This window comes from Lolium perenne, chromosome 4, assembly GCF_019359855.2.
Source record: "Lolium perenne isolate Kyuss_39 chromosome 4, Kyuss_2.0, whole genome shotgun sequence".
In the NCBI taxonomy this organism is placed as follows: Eukaryota; Viridiplantae; Streptophyta; class Magnoliopsida; order Poales; family Poaceae; genus Lolium; species Lolium perenne.
The window spans coordinates 214174559-214191340 of NC_067247.2; the positions used below are offsets into that span (position 1 = coordinate 214174559).

At 41.4% G+C, this 16782-nt stretch overlaps 3 protein-coding genes and 1 non-coding gene across 4 annotated transcripts; 1 reads left to right on the forward strand and 3 right to left on the reverse strand.

Moving 5' to 3' along the window:
• Positions 1-1738: 1738 nt before the first annotated feature.
• Positions 1739-3732, reverse strand: LOC127347524 (uncharacterized). Its single transcript, XR_011756698.1, has 3 exons — positions 3447-3732; positions 3103-3357; positions 1739-2454 (listed from the first exon to the last, which is right to left on the reverse strand). It is a non-coding gene; the product is annotated as an uncharacterized protein (transcript).
• Positions 3733-11459: 7727 nt separating this feature from the next.
• Positions 11460-12710, forward strand: LOC127347523 (protein FAR1-RELATED SEQUENCE 5-like). The gene is made up of 3 exons (XM_051373702.2): positions 11460-11840; positions 12146-12410; positions 12538-12710. The coding sequence occupies exons 1-3, from the start codon at positions 11460-11462 to the stop codon at positions 12708-12710; spliced, it is 819 nt and encodes a 272-aa protein (XP_051229662.2).
• A 1761-nt stretch (positions 12711-14471) lies between these two features.
• On the reverse strand, positions 14472-15089 carry LOC127347522 (uncharacterized). The gene has a single exon (XM_051373701.1). The coding sequence runs from the start codon at positions 15087-15089 to the stop codon at positions 14472-14474; it is 618 nt and encodes a 205-aa protein (XP_051229661.1).
• A 768-nt stretch (positions 15090-15857) lies between these two features.
• Positions 15858-16475, reverse strand: LOC127347521 (uncharacterized). Its single transcript, XM_051373699.1, has one exon. The coding sequence runs from the start codon at positions 16473-16475 to the stop codon at positions 15858-15860; it is 618 nt and encodes a 205-aa protein (XP_051229659.1).
• Between the last annotated feature and the right edge of the window lie 307 nt (positions 16476-16782).

The window sequence follows — 16782 nt, forward strand, 5'->3', positions numbered from 1 at the left end:
TAAAGTTAAAAAGGGTCACCCAGTGACAACACAATATCGCCAGCTTGTCACTCATATCTATGCACCAAAAGTGATAGAATACAGAGCAGAAGCTGCCTACTTGCATATCACAATGCACACCGTCTTCCACAATAATATCATGATACAAAACAAATCTATAACCAATGTAATGGAACAAAATATGTGATCAAGAACTACATGTAAAGGTGCTACGCTAGAATGTAACATATAAAAAGAAAATCACCAAAAGTTATGATGTTATCTGAAACGTAACAGTTGCAGTCAAAACCGGAACTCTCCTTTAAAACTATTTCATCAAGCAGCTTCTGTTCATCAACTCATGAAAGAGAAAAAAAAACATGTTGGACTTCCTGTAGCATAATAAAATAACAATCTAAATATTGTGCAGCAAACTTTATTAACTTAACAATCTGAAAAGATAAGATTTTCACCAAGAAAATGCAGAAGATCCAAACTACATATTATTTTGCATTCAACGCAGAACAAATCATTTAACACCAGGGTTTTAAAATACAATTCATGAAGGATAGTACAAATTTCAGCAGAGAAATCATGAGCAGAGCCTTCTCATGACTTGCATGCAAAATTCAGTAGTTCACTTGCAACTTCACAGGTTGAAAACAAATTCAGTTAATCACAGATCTACATCTTACGGATCCACCAGCCCACTATATAAATTCATCAGGCACATTAAAAATAGAACTGAAGAAAATACATGCGATTATCACTTGCTCCTTCAACTTATTACCAAGACAAGAACTCTTACATCTGAAACGATAAGGGGGAACATGGGCACATTCTGAGAAACAAGTCCTCTGCAAAATATAGAACCCAGTGAAAATACGGAACCCAATGCAAATACGGAAACCAATGTAAATATAATAAATGCAGAAGAAAAATGGATGGCATTGTTCATACAATATCCAGAAAAGTAAGTTCTCCTGCCAGTTATTCGAAAAATAAAGAGTAACTTATTCATAACCAGTGGCGTCCATAACCCTGCCCAGGCCAAGCCGGAAGGGTAACCTTGCTAACGTCGTCTTCATCGAACATATCTTCATACCTGCCAGGTTATATCCCGTAGAAGCAGCAATAAGTACGGGTTCGTACTTAACAAGACTTCAAGACGTATAAGCATTCGTCAACCAGTCATCCTTTGTACTTGAGGCACGCAGGGGACTTAGAGGACGCAAGAGGAACGTCATAGGCAATATGGTGGAGTTAAGCGGCAGCGCAAGCACTAAAAACCTATAGAGACACTCTACAACAGTCGTCTAATCAGAGAAGATGAGAGAGCGTAACTAACAGTTCTATACTCTGCAGACATAACACAACCGATGCGTTCCCCCCTCGCAAGGAAGTACTTACAAAGGCACTCACACATTTTTCAAGTTTTAACCATTTATTATTGAAGTTGTGCTAACTTACTACACAAGTTATTATGATTGAAACAACATGTGTAAGTTGTCTATGGTCGAGTCATACAGCTCCAAGTCGTCCATAACCGCGGACGCGGCTTATCGATAAGATTGTAACCCTGCAGGGGTGCCCAAATGTGCCCACACGCACGATCAACCCACTTACGACAGGTGGATATCACGACACGCACTCTCCTTCACTACAACAATGTCCAGGAAGCCACCTAACTAAGTTAAACCCGTATCAGAGTCCGGCCATGCTACGAAGCGGACTCAGCTATTGCGTTAGCGTACTAGGTGATCAGTGCCCAGCGGGATGACCACTTCGCAGCGGCTCCGCAACCTACGAACGTGCAAGAGAAAACGGGGTACAAGGCCCCAAAATTAACATCATATCATCTGACCACAAAGAAACATGCTTGCACGCCAGGGAGAAACAAACAAACATCCAAACTAGTTGTGGCCACTGGACAAAGATGTAGATTCTGGCAGTGGTCGAGGGGAGACCCGGTAAGCATACCCACGTGTGGTTAGAGCGCTCAGTCTCGGAACAGATAACAAGAACTCGGGGTCCTAAGATATTTAGGAAACACAAGTGAGCCGTCACAAAACGAGCAGCTGACCCACCGATGCCTCCGCTAAACAATTGTCAGCAACTAAAGTAACCATGATTCTTCCCAACATATAACCCGATAAGATAACAACAACAGTAACGAGATAAAACAGCACTAGCATGCACTACGACTCGCAAGGCAGACTCGATAACCAAACAATAGCCGTGGGAGGTGATGGTGGCAATATGGGCTGCTTGAGGTAACAAGTGGAATGGACACGTGACAAGAACGCAACTTAAGGATAGCATGAGGGAGAAGGCAAAATAAAATAGGTGAGCGACTTCTGCAGGGGCAGGAGTATAGGGGAAATGCTTGCCTGTTAAAGCTTGCCGAGGAACATCCGGAGAACTTGTCGTATCTCAGCACACCACTTCGCGTTCCTATCCGGGAAGAAGCAAATGCTGGAACACACAACGCATGCAAGTCTTACTACTACAGATAAGGAAGATCCAGCATGATCAAGATGATATGCATGACATGGCAGTGATGATGCAATGCACTAATCCAATTTAATCGGAGTCGGAACCCCGGACAAACAAATTAGGTTGGAGTTGCATTTCTACCGACAAAATTAAGTGTTGATTAGCATGGCATATCATGGCAGGGATGAGCTACTTCAATATTAAACGGAGCGGGGAAATCTTAGGTGAATATCCGAAATACTCCGCATATATGTTAGGTGGTATGCACGAACTATCAACGCGCGACATGATGCGAGATGCAAAGAGGCATATGGATGGCATATTCATGATCCTTGCATTTTTCTGATCAGAAACCATATAGAACACTTTTAATTTCGAGTTACCAATTAAAAGATATTAGCAGATTAGTTTTTATCATTTAAAAATAGATAAACAGGTTTATTTTAATTAGGAAAGGACCCGAAAACAAAATCTATCCAGGGGAAGGATCCCGGGTTAGATTCACATAGTTTCAGGGGGTTATGATGAAAAGCAGCAGTGCTGGGGCTGCGGGTTAAAAAAAACAAAACAGGCAGGGGGCCGGATGCAAAGTGGAACAGATCTGGATCTGGTGGGATCTTTTCTCACCGCGGGGCTGCGAACCGAAGAGACTGACGCGTGGGGCCCGACGACGACGTGGCGCAGCTGACGTGGCGAACCTTCCGCGACATGCCGCGCGCGTTCTGTTGGCCGTGGTCACCGCGGCGGGGCGTCGTGCGCGCGGACGACGTAGAGGCCCCCCGGACGCGCGGGGCTGGGCGTCGCGCTCGCCTCTTCGGCGCAGACCGTGGGGAGGAGGCGCCGCCGTCGGGGAGGCATCGGAGAGGCGCCGGCGTCGAGGTGCTGTGGAGGAGGCGGTCGGCACAAGGTGAGAAGAGTTAACCAGAGAGCAAAAGGAGGGGCAAGGAGGTCAAGGAGGTGCGCCATGATACCGTGAAGACGACGGTGAGGTCGGGGAAGGCGGAGGAAGATGAACGGCGGCGAATTCGACGGTGAACTGCAGCAGACGGAGAAGGGGAACGGCGATGTTGAGGTCGATTTCGAGAGCCCCTGGCCGATTCCTTGCACCGGGTGAAGGAGGGGAGCTAGGCAGTCCTGGTGGTGCCCTCAGAACTACGATGGGTGGCCGGAGGTGGGGGAACGCCGGCGAAGAGGAGGTGGAGGCGCTCGGTGGAGGAGAATCTTCTCTGGTTTGTTTTCGCGGGGATGAAGAAAGGAGGGAGGGACAGACGTGGTGGAGAGGCATCCGCGTGGGAAGATAAGGAGGAAGAGGGGCAGGACCACGCGAGGCAGGTGGGCGCGGTGACGTCGACCACGGGGGGGAAAGAAGCACGCTCCTCTCGTGCTTGTGGGGGACGACGAAGACGGAGAGGAAAAAGAAAAGGGAATACCCCTTCGTCCAGGAAAGTGGCCGCGATGGTGGGCTGGACTGGTCGAAAGAGGAGAGGGGGAAGGGGAAATGGGCTATAGGGATGGAGAAAGAAAAAGGCCAGGAGGAGAGAGGGGAAGGAAGATGAGAGAGGGAATGGCCCAAGGGGAAGGGGTTTAGGTTTTTTCTTTTAAATTTATTTTTCTTTTGTTTTGAAAACTGATTGAAACTAATTTTGTAAATTAAACAAAACCAGGTTTGATTTTAAATACAGAAAACATTGAAAATAATTTTATTTGTTGTAGAGAGTTTTGGGTTAGGGTATTGTTAAAGAATAGAAAAGAGGGGGTCTTATTATTGAAACCATATGAGAGGGGAGAACCAAAATAGCCAGGGTTTGTAAAACTAATTTTATTTTGTAAAAACCATGGGTGATATGATGCATGATGACATGATGATGCATAAAAGAAAAAGAACAAACGAATCTAATAGGGTGCTACCCGGGGCCGTTACAGAGAGGAAGCAAGTGATAATGATCATGAAACTTCGAACGAGGTAGCTATTGAACCTCGCAGATCGACAAGGGAACATACCACTCCTGATTGGTATGATCCTTTTCTATATATATATTGTGAGGCAACTTAATCAAATGTACGTGTTTTTCATTCGAAAACTTGTCAAAATTCAAGTTAATTAATTTATCAGCGCTAATTAGTTGGTCGCCCGCTTGATGCAAAATTAAGTGTCGTTGGCCTATATATATGTAGGGTTTAATTAGGGTTTAGTGTTTAGTGTTTAGGGTGTTTAGGGTGTACGTTTAGGGTTTAGGGTTTAGGGTGTTTAGGGTGTTTAGGGATTAGGGATTAGGGTTTTAGGGTTGTATGGTTTAAGGTTTAGGGATCATCGATCGAGTGCACACACACATTATTATTAGAGGCACCTGCGCCTTTGCGCATAAAGTGCATGCGTATATAAGTGTGTTTTTTGGCCACAAACGATATATAGATCGAGAGAGAGAATGAACTATATATATCCCCAAGAAAATATTCAAATATATATATTGAAATATATGCACGAATGATATGCAAGCTAGGTATGCCATGCGCGTATGCACACTAATTATATATATATTATGAGGCAACTTAATCAAATGTGTTTTCATTCGAGAGAACTTGTCAAAAATCAAGTTAATTAATTTATTAGCGCTAATTAGTTGGTCGTCTGCTTGATGCGCAATTAAGTGTCGTTGGCCTATATATGTAGGGTTTAATTATAGGGTTTAGGGTTTAGGGTTTAGTGTTTAGGGCTTAGGGTGTAGTGTTTAGGGTTTAGGGTCTAGGGTTTAGGGTTTAGTGCTTACATTGTTTAGGTTGTACGTTTAGGGTATAATTAGGGATTAGGGTTTTAGGGTTTAAGGTTTAGGGATCATCGATCGAGTGCACACACACATTATTAGAGGCACCCGCGCCTTTGCGCATAAAGTGCATAAGCGTATATATATAAGTGTGTTTCTTGGCCACCAACGATATATAGATATAGAGAGAGAGATTGAAATATATATATATATATCCCCAAGAATATGTTCAGATATATACTGAAATATATGCACGAATGATATGTGCAAGGTATGCCATGCGCGCATTCACACTAATTGTATATATATATGATGAGGCAACTTAATCAAATGTGTTTTCATTCGAGAGAACTTTTCAAAATTCAAGTTAATTAATTTATCAGCGCTAATTAGTTGGTCGCTTGCTTGATGCGCATTAAATGCCGTTGGCCTATATATATATATATATATATATATATATATATATATATATATATATATATATATAGGGTTTAATTAGGCTTTAGGGTTTAGGGTTAGCTAGCTAGGGTTTTAGGGTTAGGGTTAGGGTTAATTAGGGTTTAGGGTCTATATAGGGTTTAGGGTTTAGTGTTTGGGGTTTAGTGTTTGGGGTTTATATTAGGGTCTAGCTAGGGTTAGGGTTTAGGGTTTAGTGTTTTGGGTTTAGGGTTTAGGGTGTAGTGTTTAGGGTTTAGGGTCTAGGGTTTAGGGTTTAGGGTTTAGTGTTTAGGGTGTTTAGGGTGTACGTTTAGGGTATAATTAGGGATTAGGGATTAGGGTTTTAGGGTTTAAGGTTTAGGGATCATCGATCGAGTGCACACACACACTATTAGACGCACCCGCGCCTTTGCGCATAAAGTGCATGCGTATATATATAAGTGTGTTTCTTGGCCACCAACGATATATAGATCTAGAGAGAGATTGAAATATATTTAGGGTTTATGGTTTCGGGTTTAGTGTTTAGGTTGTTTAGGGTGTATGTTTATTAGGGTATAATTAGGGATTAGGGATTAGGGTTAATTTAGGGTTTAAGGATTAGGGATCATCGATCGAGTGCACACACACATTATTAGAGGCACCCGCGCCTTTGCGCATAAAGTGCATGCGTATATATAAGTGTATTTCTTGGCCACCAAAGATATATAGATCGAGAGAGAGAGATTGAAATATATATATATATCCCCAAGAATATGTTCAAATATATATTGAAATATATGCACGAATGATATGCAAGGTATGCCATGCGTGCATGCACACTAATTATATATATATATATATTATGAGACTACTTAATCAAATGTGTTTTCATTCGAGATCGAGAACTTGTCAAAATTCAAGTTAATTAATTTATCAGCGCTAATTAGTTGGTCACCTGCTTGATGCACAATTAAGTGTCGTTGGCCTATATATGTAGGGTTTAATTAGGGCTAGGGTTAGGGTTAGTGTTAATTAGGGTATAGGGTCTAGGGTTTAGGGTTTAGGTTTTAGGGTTTAGGGTTTAGGGTTTAGTGTTTAGGGTTTTTGGGTTTAGGGTTTAGTGTTTAGGGTTTAGTGTTTAGGGTGTTTAGGGATTAGGGATTAGGGTTTTATGGTTTAAGGTTTAGGGATCATCGATCGAGTGCGCACACACATTAATTATTAAAGGCACCCGCCTTAATTTGCGCATAAAGTGCATGCGTATATATATATAAGTGTGTTTCTTGGCCACCAACGATATATAGATCGAGAGATAGAGATTGAAATCCCCAAGAATATGTTCAAATATACGCACACACATGAATTATTAGACGCACCCGTGCCTTTGCGCATAAAGTGCATGCGTATATATATATATATATAAGTGTGCTTCTTGGCCACCAACGATATATAGATCGAGAGAGAGAGATTGATATATATATATATATATCCCCAAGAATATGTTCAAATATATATTGAAATATATATATGCACGAATGATATGCAAGGTATGCCATGGGCGCATGCACACTAATTATATATATATATATTATGAGACTACTGAATCAAATGTGTTTTCATTCGAGATCGAGAACTTGTCAAAATTAAAGTTAATTAATTTATCAGCGCTAATTAGTTGGTCGCCTGCTTGATGCGCAATTAAGTGTCGTTGGCCTATATATGTACGGTTTAATTAGGGCTAGGGTTAGGGTTAGTGTTAATTAGGGTATAGGGTCTAGGGTTTAGGGTTTAGGGTTTAGTGTTTAGGGTTTTTGGGTTTAGTGTTTAGGGTGATTAGGGATTAGGGTTTTAGGGTTTTATGGTTTAAGGTTTAGGGATCATCGACCGAGTGCGCACACACATTATTAGAGGCACCCACCTTAATTTGCGCATAAAGAGCATGCGTATATATATAAGTGTGTTTCTTGGCCACCAACGATATATAGATCGAGAGATAGAGATTGAAATCCCCAAGAATATGTTCAAATATACGCACACACATGAATTATTAGAGGCACCCGCGCCTTTGCGCATAAAGTGCATGCATATGTGTGTTGTTCTGGCCACCAACGATAGATCGAGAGAGAGAGAGATTGAAATCCCCAAGAATTAGAGGACCCCTTTGCACAAGTGTTGGCCATCTATATATAATATGAATCCCAATAATGCTCATACATGATAGGGCATATGTGTGAAGCAATTTTTTTTCGAGAACTTGTAAAGATTCAAATTTATCAGTGCTAATGGAAACTAGTGCACATTAGAGGGACCCCCTTGCACACGTGTTGGCCATCTATGTATAGTTTGAATCCCAATAATGTTCATACATGATAGCCTATATGTGAATCAATTTTTTCTTCCAAGAACTTGTCAAGATTCAAATTTATCGGTGCTAATGGAAACTAGTGCGCACTAGACGAGCCCCTTGCGCAAGTGCTGGCCATTACATATAGTTTAAATCTCAATAATGTTCATACATGATAGTCCATATAGCTATTCTAGAACCCCCCCTAATCCCGCTCGGCCACCTCTCCCCGTCCGAACCGAACTCCCCAACTCCCCCACTGATAACGATTCGTGTAGGAACCGAACTCCCCACCTCCGTCTCATAAAAACATCGCGCCCCCGCCCCGCCTCGAGTGGAGATCATCCTGCTCCGCACCTCGACCTCCTACCTCGTCGGCGCGGGCGAGCGAGCGGCGGCGGGAGCCGACGCGAGGGAGCCCGCGACGGACACGTACCTGGTCGGCGCGAGGTAGCAAGAGGCGGCGGGAGCCGACGCGAGGAAGCCCGCGCGGACGCGAAGACAATCAAGCATCCCTACCTGGTCGGCGCGGGCGAGCGAGCGGCGGTGGGAGCCGACGCGAGGGAGCCCGCGACGGAGGCGAACGGCGGCGGTAGCTGACGGAAAGGAGCCAGCGGCGGAGAACGGCGAGATCTAGCCTCCGTACAGGCAGTAATGGCTCCAATTCGACGCAGATCGGCAGAGCATCCTCCAAATTCAAGCCAGCCAAGCTCCACAAGCCAGCCAAGCTCCAGAAAGAGGCCAGCAGAGGATGAGGTAACAAAAAAAACAGGAAGTTCACATGATTCACTTACTGATATTGGAAGTTCACCTCCACTGGATTTACCTATTGGAAGTTCACCTCCACTGAAGTTCACATGCAGAGTCTATTGTAGGAAAGAAGAAAACAATTCATCACTCTGTTTCCTCTTTTTTATATGTCTTTTACTGGGAAGTTCTTAAAACCAGTTTCATGGAGTTCACTTCAGTTATAAATAAATTAAAACAACAAAATGAAAAAAATAAGTATGCAGGTTAGCATGTATGAAGGAAGTTCATATTAAATTGTGTGGCGGTTAACTTTACTTGTTTTAGTTTTTTGAAGACATCAGACAAAGTTTTATGTATAAAAGTTCTAGTCCCAATGTTCAAGAAGTTCACATGTTAAAAAACTTACCAGGTTCTGCTACTGCCGGGCAAAGAATCTGGAACAGGCAGTGACGACGAGATAATCAGCTGGGCAGGCCCTAAAAAGCCTCCAATGACTCCCATATGCTGTGATGAGCCAGTTTCATTTATCCAGCCAGTGTTCCGCAATCCCAAGAGAAAGACAAATGCTGCTGCCGTTGAAAGGAATTTCAATCAGAAAATCCAAGAACAAGATGACATGGATAACAGCAAAAGGAAGCGGGATACCACAACATCAACAGATGATGATGAGGATATTATGTGTTGGTCAGGTCCACCGAAAAAACCCCGTTCTCCAATAAAGTGCACTGAGGAGATATTTGCTAGTAATGCAACGTTCCGTCAGCCACGAAAACGGCAATCTACAAGTACATCTACAACAACCACAGCTGGAAGCAACGATGTGAACAGGGACAGTGGGCAAAAGTCGTCTTCTAGCAGTGATGCTTCTGAACAGCAACGCAGTTATGGGGATGGTCAAAGTGACAACATACACCAAGATCGTCGAGGCACTCAATCAAGTCATATGCCGCCTCGAGATCCACTCTGCCATGTACCAAAAGTCACACCGCCATGCCCCATAGTACCAGATGATAGAGCCACCCCTGCAGAGCTGCGAACATACACACACGTAAGTTCAATTTATATTTTGCTGATAAAAATTTCACTCTTACACACATTTATTTAGACAATTTGCATGGAAGTTCACATGCTATATCTTTAGAAAAAACAGTTGATATGATTTGGAAAGTTCGTGAACCCTATATCCATGATAAAAGTTCAGCTGATTTTTAGGAAGTTCACATGCTCGGTTTATTATATGAAATGTATAGTTGATATGTTCTCGAAATTCATGTGCAACAGTTTTTCTGTGAAAAAAAGTTCAGATGACTTTAAGAAGTCCATGTTCTTATTTTTTATTAAATTTTAGGAAGTTCACTTGACCTATTTCCTGAAGTTAACATACAATAACATATGTAAAAACAAAAAAAAATAATGCAATAACAAAACCGTGGCAATTTGCAGGCTGCAGATCTTGATCCGGACCTGATACCATCCATTGGTCAAGAATTTAGCACATTCAAAGACGCATATGTATTTTACAATACATATGCAAAGCACACAGGGTTTGGGATAAGGAAAGGATAGCACAACAAGAGCAGGCGTTACTTGAGATGTGTACGAGAAGGTGCACACCGCCAAAGTGTCAACGAGGAAGACCGACAGCGTGACAAGATGACCAAAAGAACTGGGTGCAAGGCCTTTATGAGATTGAAAGAGAGGAGTGATGGTACCTGCATTGTCAAGGACATTACACTTCAGCACAACCATACCATGCTGTTAAGCCCATCAATGCTAGTTTTCATGCGTTCTCACAAAAAGGTGGATCCAACATTGAAGGGGTTGGTAAAAGACCTTCAGTTCAGCAATATAAAACATGTAAACATAATGGGCCTACTTACAAGGCTGCATGGTGGCCGTGATAAGATTGGCTGCCACAACAGAGACATACTAAACATGTAAGTACTCCCCCCCCCCTCCTTTATATATAAAATGGAAACTTACATGAAAAACAGGGGAAAGAAAAAAGCAAAACAAAAAAAGAAAAATAACAACAAATTTCTTTTTGCAGGAAAGCAGAAAACACGAGGAAGGAGTCCATGAATGAGGTGCAGAATATGTTCAAATTCTTTGAAGACATGAAGAAGGAGAATGAAAATTTCTTCTATGACTAGAAGGTTGATGACGAAAACAGACTGGAAAATGTTTTCTGGTCTAATGCTAGCTCGAGGGCAGCATATGCAGATTTTGGAGATTGCATAACTTTCGATACTACTTACAAGTCGAACAAGCACCACTTGCCCCTTGCAGTATTTGTCGGCGTAAACAACCACTTGCAGTCAACAATCTTTGGTGTTGCGTTGATGGGAAACGAGTCAGAGGAGTCCTTCAAATGGGTATTCAGCAGATTCCTTGAATGCATGGGCGGTAAACAACCAATCTGCATACTTACAGGTTTGGAGAAAATCAGAATCTATCCTCCTGTTTGTACCTTCAGTTGTAGTTCATAACAAAAACACACAGAAGTTCAGATGTTTACACCCCTGCAACTCGAAAAAATAAAAGATATTTAATTTGCTGAAGTTCACCTTTGTTTTGTTTTTGTGAAGTTTGCTTGCATTATACCTGATGTGTTTTTTCCTAATAATTGTTCAGATCAATGCCCAGCAATGACAAAAGCAATACCTAAAATTTTCAAACGGACTCTACATAAGTTCTGTAGATGGCACATAATGAACAAGCATAAGGACCCGCTGAAGAAGCTTTATAAACTATTCCCTGACTTGAAGGATAAGCTGACTGCAATTTTGAACCATCCCCTAATGCCATCTGAGTTTGAAGATGCGTGGAAGGCTTTGATTGAAGAGTACAATCTGCATGATATAAATGTCATGATTAACTTATGGGCTGAAAGGAAATTGTGGATATCAGCTTACTGGAAAGAAGTTTTCTGTGCACGCATGACTTCAACACAAAGAAGCGAGAGCATGAACTTTGTGCTGAAAAGGGGTTTTGTCACTGAACGAGACAACCTCCACATTTTTGCTAAGCAAGTTAACAACTGCATACAGGCAAGGCATGAAGCAGAGAATGCAGAGGCAAATGCATCAACGGTGAGTGCTCGATTTCCTTTTTTATATTAATGAAAAAAAATATGCTTCAATAATTTGGAAACACATAGGATGAGAACATAAAAAAAGGAAAAAGACTATGCAAATGTTATGGAAGTTCACAACTGTTTGGTCAGGGGTTCTTCTGTACACAAAAAGTGTCATCTGTTTTCGAAAAAAAAAGTATGCACATGTTATGGAAGTTCATATCTGTTTAGTTCTGGGGTTCATATATATATATAAAAGTTATCTTATGTTTCATGTTCAAAAGCAAATGACTTTTCCACCGACAAAAATCAAAATTGCAGGGCACAAGGAAAACAGTCACCAGGTATGGCTTCGAGGCACAGGTGATGGATAAGTACACACGGGCAGTGTACTCAGTTTTCCGGGAGCGGCAATATCACAGCACAGCTTTCCGCATTAAGACTTCCCAGGATAATCCCAACATTTACCTTGTGCATCACTACAATCAGAGTAAAGAATTCGCTTGGTCAAGACATGAATTCAGAGTGCTAGCAGATGAAGTTGAAGGCCGCTATGAATGCGAATGTAAACTGTGGGAACATACAGGTAAAAAAAAGCCTCTTTCAGCAATTGCTTTTGGTTGTATTACACTACAGATGCATAGAAAAAAGTAATTGTTGACACGAAAAAATAAAAAATTAACCGAGCTAATGTTAACTTTATGCACACACAGGGTTGTTCTGCCACCATGTCATAGCTGTCTTTGAGTACCTACGCCTGGATGAGATACCAAGCAAGTATATACTCCAGAGATACACCAAAGATGCAGTGACAAACCCTGATTTCAACCGCAGAGACTACAGGACAACAACAGATGATGGGACTTCAATTGAATACAGCATTTAACAATCCTTTACAAAGAAGCAGCTTTAAATTATAAACAAAGGATGCACTTCGGAAGCAAAATTCCAAATAGCATTATCTGCCTTCAGAGATGCCAATACAAACCTGGACAATGAGGATGCAGAGCCGGAGAATAATGAGGATGCAGAGATGGAGAATAATGAGGATGCAGAGATGGAGAACAATGAGCAGTCATCGAACCAAGAAAACACAACACGAGAAACTGGCGAGCACAACGACATTCCTCGATCGAGGACAATGATCCATATGCAGATATACAGCCTCCACTACTTGCAATAACAAAAGGAAGCAAGACTACAGATGCTGCAAGGAGGAATGGAAAATGCAAACCCCCTGCACCGCTCGTCCTAACCAGAACTAGATGAATACGGGAGACCGAAAGGTACAAGAATATGCGGAACATGCAATAAAATTAATGGCCACAATTCCAGAACCTGCAAGGCAAGGCAGCTGGCTAAAAAACTCTTGGAAACACATAAGAAGGTGTATGGGCCTACAACATCTTCAGCAAATATCAAGGTGCGCATAAGAAACTTGCTTGCTCGCCAGCACATTCCAGAGAATGATGAAGAGGAAAAACTGGACACAGATGAGGGTGAATGCTTCGAAGATGAGACGGATGATGAAGAATATGAGCAAGAAGATGAGGATGAAGATATCACTAAGCAAGAAGATACACAAAAAACACCAGATGTGGAGAGCAAACTGCAAAACTTAAATAAAACGGGAGGGCAAAGGAAATGCAGCGTGTGCAACCTAAGGCTAGGACACTACGCATCAACATGCCCCAACAGGGAAAAGATACTACAACAATAGATTGTTGAACGACAAAAAAGTGATGGTGCGACAATGAAACCAAAAGGGGTGAAAGCTTGTGGTACATGCAATAAGATAAGGGGACACAACTCTAGAACTTGCGCAAGAAGGCAGCTTGAGGAACAGCTATTACACCTGCAGTCAACAGAAAATGATAGCAACACAATGGAAGATAGAAGCAAGGAGAAGAACAAGGAGAAAACACAAACTACACCAGCAGCTATAAGAAGGAGTACCAGAAAGAGGTAGACACAAAAAAGGAAAAAAAATAGAATAGTTCATACTGAAACAATATGTAGTTGGTTACATTGTGTAGAAAAAATATACTGCTGAAGTTCACTATTTGTTCGTGCTACTGCCAGCGATCCAAATTGTAAAGAACAGGAATTTTCATAAATATCATTTATTTTAAACCTCTACACAGGATGTTGTGAGAAATAAATATATCGTAATTCAACTGCTAGACAATTGTTCACGTAAAATGTTGATTAAAAAAAAAAACAGTAGGAAGTTCACAACCGATTATCCGCGAAGTTCACTATGTATGACGGTGTGAAAAAAAAGTTCGTATAAAAATTAAACAGGAACACACATGCAAGAACAAAGGAGTTCAGATATCAACAGCTGCGAAGTTCTCACATACTATTCAGACGTGAAAGGTACTGAATTGTTAAAAAAAATGAACAGACAACATATAGGATTGCAAAAAAAAGTAAATAGGGACATCTACATTGTATTATAAAATGAATAAAAGGGAAGGGAAACACAAAGTAAAAAAAAAACATATGACTGCGAAGTTTAGATCTAGCCAACTAAGGAGTTCTCTTAAACATAAAACCTAAAAAAGAAAAATGTAGGTAAAGTAAACGATTACAATCTGATCATAGAAAAAATAAAAATAAAAATGTCCCTACAAAACTAAAATCTTCACCAATCCCTGCCACGCTTCTTCTCGGGATGTTTGAATAAGGAGAAGAAGCCCCTCTCAAACAAATCCAGCCTTTGATAAACCTCGTACGTTGCATATGCATCCCGTGCAGCATATTCCAAATGCTTAGGCGGTAGAGGCGGCGGATTAGCCCACATCCTGTGCTCTGCCCTTCCAAAACCATCCTTCATCTCAAAATATATTGGATCTATAATAGCTCCAGCAACATCCTTCAGGCCTTGAAGTTTCTTCTTTTTGTCCGGATCTCTCCATATTTCCTGGATATCGTTTAGATTATGAACATAGAGATTTGAACGTGAGAGAACTTTGCAGTCTTCTGTGGTGCAAAAACCAGCAAAAATGTACCTAAAGCCATGAAGAAACTCAACCAAACTTTCACTCCTCTCATCAGCATGGCATATGTGGTACACAAGAACATCGGTGCCAACACATAGCTGGATCACAGCAGCTTTCTTCGGATTGAAATAGGTACCACTGAGTTTGTCATACTCAACATCAAGACCAACAATCTTCCTAGCAGAAGAATCGAGGGAAGCTTCAGCATTGGTGATCCACTCCTCAACACTAGCTGCTGAATTCGTGTACAAAACCTTCATAGTGGTTGTGCCATGGCAGGGGAATGTGTACTCGTGGGAAAAAGGAGCGTTTGCCATGCAAATCGGTGAACAGAAGAAAAGAAAGAAGAAGCAATTGGTAATTCACGTGCACCGAGCCAGAAAAGAAAAGACCTGTATTTATAGATTGAGATGTAACAAACACGTCGTGATCCACGAATTCAGGAAACAAACAGTATATATCCAAAACAAATAAATAGAACAGCCGATAGAGATAACAAGAAATCAAAAATTCTGCGGGATAACAAAACAAAAAGGACCTTATCCGGGTCCAGGGTGAGCTAACATGCAGCTAATGCCAGCGATCCAAATTGTAAAATAAAAAAAACAGTAGGAAGTTCACAGCCGATTATCCGCGAAGTTAACTATGTATGACGGTGTGAAAAAAAGTTCATATAAAAATTAAACAGGAACACACATGCAAAGAAAAGGGAGTTCAGATATCAACAGCTGCGAAGTTCTCACATACTATTCATACGTGAAAGGTACTGAATTGTTAAAAAAAAATGAACAGACAACATATAGGATTGCAAAAAAAGTAAATAGGGACATCTTCATTGTATTATAAAATGAATAAAAGGGAAGGGAAACACAAAGTAAAAAAGAAATTTATGACTGCGAAGTTCAGATCTAACCAACTAAGGAGTTCTCTTAAACATAAAACCTAAAGAAAAATGTAGGTAAAGTAAACGATTACAATCTGATCATAGAAAAAATAAAAAGAAAAATGTCCCTACAAAACTAAAATCTTCACCAATCCCTGCCACGCTTCTTCTCGGGATGTTTGAATAAGGAGAAGAAGCCCCTCTCAAACACATCCAGCCTCCGAAAAACCTCATACGTGGCATATGCATCCCGTGCAACATATTCCAAATGCTTAGGCGGTAGAGGCGGCGGATCAGCCCACATCCTGTGCTCTGCCCTTCCAAAACCATCCTTCATCTCAAAATAGATTGGATCTATAATAGCTCCAGCAACATCCTTCAGACCTTGAGTTCTCTTCCTGTTGTCCGGATCTCTCCATATTGCCTGGATATCCTTCACATTATGAACATAGTACTTTGAACGTGACAGAATGGTGCGGTCTTCTGCGACGCAAAACCCAGCAAAAGTGTACCTATAGCCATGAAAGAAATCATACAACTTTTCACTCCTCTCATCAGCATGGCATATGTGGTACACAAGAACATCAGTGCCAACACATAGCTGGATAACAACAGCTTTCTTCGGATTGAAATAGGTTCCACTGAGTTTATCATACTCAACATCAAGACCAACAATCTTCCTAGTAGAAGAATCTAGGGAAGCTTCAGCATTGGTGATCCACTCCTCAACACTAGCTGCTGCATTTGTGTACAAAACCTTCATAGTGGTTGTGCCATGGCAGGGGAATGTGTACTCGTGGGAAAAAGGAGGGTTTGCCATGCAATCGGTGAAACAGAGAAAACACACAGAAAAAGAAAAAAGAAAGGAAGAAGAATCGGTGATTGATATGCACCGAAACACAGAGGAAAAAAGACATGTATTTATAGTACCAGAAATGTAACAACAGACGTCGTGATCCACAAATTCAGGGAACAAACCAATACATATCCAATCAAAACAAAACAGAAACAGCCGAGAGATAACCACAAAAAAACAAAAAAATCCTGCGGGATAACAAACAAAAAAGGAT

Coding starts and splice junctions, on each gene's coding strand:
- LOC127347523 (XM_051373702.2), top strand. CDS start 11,460: ATGAACAAGCATAAGGACCCGCTGAAGAAGCTTTATAAACTATTCCCT. Junction 11,841..12,145: donor CAGAGGCAAATGCATCAACG/GTGAGTGCTCGA, acceptor TCAAAATTGCAG/GGCACAAGGAAAACAGTCAC. Junction 12,411..12,537: donor TAAACTGTGGGAACATACAG/GTAAAAAAAAGC, acceptor ATGCACACACAG/GGTTGTTCTGCCACCATGTC.
- LOC127347522 (XM_051373701.1), bottom strand. CDS start 15,089: ATGAAGGTTTTGTACACGAATTCAGCAGCTAGTGTTGAGGAGTGGATC.
- LOC127347521 (XM_051373699.1), bottom strand. CDS start 16,475: ATGAAGGTTTTGTACACAAATGCAGCAGCTAGTGTTGAGGAGTGGATC.